At 45.8% G+C, this 4,088-nt stretch overlaps 1 protein-coding gene across 1 annotated transcript in view; it reads right to left on the bottom strand.

Moving 5' to 3' along the window:
• The window catches only part of T265_09865 (hypothetical protein), a gene marked incomplete at both ends in the record, with an annotated part of 47,847 nt that extends 44,832 nt beyond the window's left edge, over nucleotides 1–3,015 (bottom strand). The window contains 2 exons of the mRNA XM_009176067.1: nucleotides 2,772–2,825; nucleotides 2,863–3,015. Coding sequence (XP_009174331.1) covers nucleotides 2,772–2,825; nucleotides 2,863–3,015 — 207 coding nt within the window. The remainder of the gene's footprint in view (nucleotides 1–2,771; nucleotides 2,826–2,862) is intronic.
• Nucleotides 3,016–4,088: the final 1,073 nt, after the last annotated feature.

Genomic DNA, 4,088 nt, shown 5'->3' with positions numbered 1-4,088 from the left:
GATTGAGCGGTTGGAGGTGTAGGCACCTCAGTATGCTTGACATAGGCCAGCACTAGGTCCCCTCCCTCACCCACTCTTTTTCTCTTCTCTTCACTGCAGGGCTTTTAATACAATTATATATATATATATATATATATATATATATATATAACTAGACGAAACTTATGGTTGTACGGCAGTGAAGCATCAGTGCCAACACTGATGTTGCTGTCTTTGATGATGATGAGTCTTTCCGAAGCAGCTGAGGTTGTTCACCAAGGGTCATATGTCAGCCAGCCGCTTACAGAGAGCGGACCGATGGATGAACGCTCATCACGAGCTTCTGGCAACAAATTTTGCCAAAAAAGACTATGGTTGGAGGCAACAGCATTCAGATACTCCTAACTTTGCCCTTAACCGATGATTTGAAGGAATTACCTGATAACTGAAGGTATCGGGGATCACCTAGCGAAATGCGTCCTTAACCACTGTTGATTGCTGGCTCACTTCACTTATGCATACAAACCTTTAAAAAGTGGCGCATCGGTCGGGTGCATGAGTTCAGGGTAGCTCAGTGGTTAAGGCGCGAACTTACTGATCTGAAGGATGCGAGATGGCCCAAGTGGTTAGAGCACGAATGTACTAACAGGAAGGTTCGTGGTTCGAACCCGACCTCTGTCTCTCGACTTCCCCTGTCTAGGCTTGGGCAACTTGGCAGTACCTCATCCCTCGTGCCTCCTTCGGGTGACATGTCAGCTAGGCACCGGAAGGGTGTTACGGTTGAACGAAGGTCCAAAGTACAAACCTAACCCCAGCATTTCGGCTGCTCTTGTCTAGGCCTGAACAGGCTGGCAGGACCTCAGCCCTCGTGCTTTCAGCGAGTGTCATAGCAACTCAACGCCGGAAGCGTTACAGTCGAATGATTATGACTACTACTATTATCATTAGTGTAACGTTCATTTAATTGGTGGTAAATGTGTGAGGTGCACTTTTCATTGAAAAAGGGAAAGATTTCACTTTTCGACAATTCAGATGGGTAACAGATATCCGCCTCTGCTCAGGTACTTTTGTTCTTTTACTACACCTACATGCGTACTACTAGGATGATTGTGCAATGAAACATTCTGCTCCGTGGTAAATTTTGCCCAATCGAGGTGCAGAATTCTGCGACAGGTGAGCTGTCAGTTCATAGTAATTGGTATGAAAGGATGCTTGATTTGATCACAGGAAATGGAGACTATTTATCGCTTTTTTGGTAGACTTATTATTCGCACAGATTAGGCTAAGCGAGCCTCAGACCTTCCAAAAGCTGGTAATTCACTACACATCGATAAGTATGCACTACGTACTAGTTGGTGGAAATAGCTACAAAGAATCGGCGTTGAATCCTTATTTCTACGTGTTGAAATGGTCAGTGGAGTTGAAGCTGAACGGAGAGGAGCTCAAAAGCTCAAACAACTTAGTTCTTCTGAGGATCCCAGTTCACATGTTGGTCACTTCAGGCGCTAGGTTACTGCCAGAATTATAACTGAATCACTTGCAAACGACACCGGTTGTTGCTCGAAGTTGCACATCCAATAACACATAGTCGTTCAGGTAGGACAACACTTAGGCACATAGCTACTGGGGAAGTCGGAAGCACGAAGGCCGAGGTACTGCCGGTTGCACAAACCTAGACAGGCGCAATCGAACAGTAGTGAGTAGGCTAGAACCACGGGTATTTCGTGCAATACTGCCGAGCTACTTCGAGCATCTGTGACCATTGCATACTTCAGTGCGACAGAAAATGAACGGAAAAAGATTAGAGAGCGCAACCATGTCCAACGGATTTCGAGATTTATCACATCGGGCCTGTCCGCCGGTGGTCCCCGTCAATGCAGTTGCTGTTTTGGTATCCGGTTTTAGACACTTATAGACGGCTAACGACGAGCACAGATGCACAGGTCAGCAGAAGTTGAGAAGTGACCTGTGTACTGCCTCAGTTTTCAAGTTTTCCAAGGAATGGGAATGAACGACAATAAGGAACACATCTGAAAGCGCCTAACAACCTACGGAAGAAGCAATACGGCAGTAGATCAATCAAAAGGCAGTAAAACGTTTGCGTTGCGCTTCCCAAACACTCAAACAAGCGCTTCCTTGCCGTTGCTTAATTTCACATAAAATTTCTGAAAATATTTACAGCTAAGTTCCTGTCGAGTACACGCAACTAACAAGTATGGGAATATCAATTGTCCAGTGTTAAAAAGACTCCAAGGAATGGGAATGAACGACAATAAGGACAGTAATGAAGTCTCGCGTACCCAGAAAGCCTGCTTTTAGAAAACAAATAAAATGATGATCGCCCAGCTCCAACACTTTTTGGTGCATAGCTGCGTTGGCACCCGAAAGGAACACGAGGGTTGTTATTGCAAGGTGGACAAAGGAGACCTGTGTGTATGCGAACCATTTGTGGACAGCCCATGAGTACAGTGAGCCACATACGAGCAAAAATAGGCGTTTTGTGCTGGCGAGGATTGGGTAACTAATTAATAATAATAGCAATCACAATAATAAACGTTCGGCTGTAACACCATTACGTTGCCTAGCTGCCATGCCACACGAAGGAAGCAGGTAATTAAGGTCGTGCGGATATTCACTGTCAGTTAACTAAGAGCGTGAAAGTTTTATTTCCTACCTGGTGCACGACGCCCGGCGGTTAAGGTAACATGCTCATTTAGAGCATGTTCTACCAAACACCAGGCTGTGCTTCGTATAAGCCGGAGACCGCGAATTGCCTTAAGTGGGAAACTTACATTTGACTGCCGATGCGCGTCAGGTGTTACTTGACATTTTATCGTTCCGCCATCCTGCGATGAAAGGTGAAGAAAGGTGACCAGGCCTTACTAACAAAGGAAGGTTGCCCGTCTGTTTCACATATGTCAGAACCTTGGAGTTGGCCTCTTCAAGCTTTGCCACACGGTCATATAGACGCTGTATTTCACAACGTTGCTCATCAAAGGCACGTTTGAATGACAAATAAGCGCCCTCGTTGGACATATCTTGATTCTCTTGAGATGTACAACTATATACTGATCCACATAGGGTAAAAGCTGACCGGCAACCACCGGCATTCAGCCCACGCCCAGTCCGGATGACAGGCACAAATGCAGATCCCTAGCGGTCTGATTGGTTATTGAAACTGGCTTCAAATGCGGACAATTTTTCGCTTTTCTTTAGGTAGTTAGGGCGTCAAAGGCTCGTTGATTCATGTTGTCAGGCAACTGCTCTGGACTCAGCTTCACACGATTACTAAAAATGGAAGTATGGGCCTTTTCAGTCACGTGGAACCAGCGGTCACCGAATACCTTAGATGCATCTGCGGATGGAAATTAAAAGGTCGATAAAGCCAACCTTTTATCTGCTGCTTTCAAATATCCGTCGAATTCCTCATAACTTGCCCGTCCATGAAATTCATGACTGCGAAGTGCGAGCAGGGACTTACTTCTTCTTTCAAGAGGAAACAGCTGACCTCTGTAACCTATAATGTGCAGAATATTCATTCAGTTGGTAGGCGGCTGTTAAGTAGCCGTCCGGCGAGTCTTCATTTGATGACTGTGTAACCTGATGAACTGCTGGGAGTTCTTGGTCATAATTAGGTTCTGACGAAATAGGCATTTTGTTTCGAAAGCAATTGAAACCTGAGCAGGTATACTGGGCTTCCTAATGGGTGCCTATATAAACATTCTATTTCGCGAAATCTCTTTAGGAAAGCTGTCTGTAAGTCAACATTTCAAGAATGTAGTGCAGTTAGAACCCTGCAATCCTCGCTCCACACGGATTCACGGATTCACGGCTTGATATGTAGTGCAGAACCCTGCAATCCTCGCTCCACACGGATTCACGGATTCACGGCTTGATACACAGGATCGAGACTATTGCCCAAGTTTCCCTCCCTGCGTTTGTTCTTGTCGTTCAGTGGCTGTCGTCCACCTGAAAGGCACAAGGGAAATAGGGTGTAGCACTGACCTTTATGTTCTCAGCGCGGGGCAGTATGCTCGCCAGGCTTTTCGTATTTCCTCCTTCACAAGAGTGGATGTGATGAAGACGCTGGAGCTGAGTATAGACACGCA

The sequence above is a fragment of the Opisthorchis viverrini genome, assembly GCF_000715545.1.
Source record: "Opisthorchis viverrini unplaced genomic scaffold opera_v5_312, whole genome shotgun sequence".
Classification (NCBI taxonomy): domain Eukaryota; kingdom Metazoa; phylum Platyhelminthes; class Trematoda; order Opisthorchiida; family Opisthorchiidae; genus Opisthorchis; species Opisthorchis viverrini.
The sequence above is the reverse complement of the archived record's forward strand: the minus strand, read 5'-3'. Positions and strand labels throughout refer to the sequence as shown.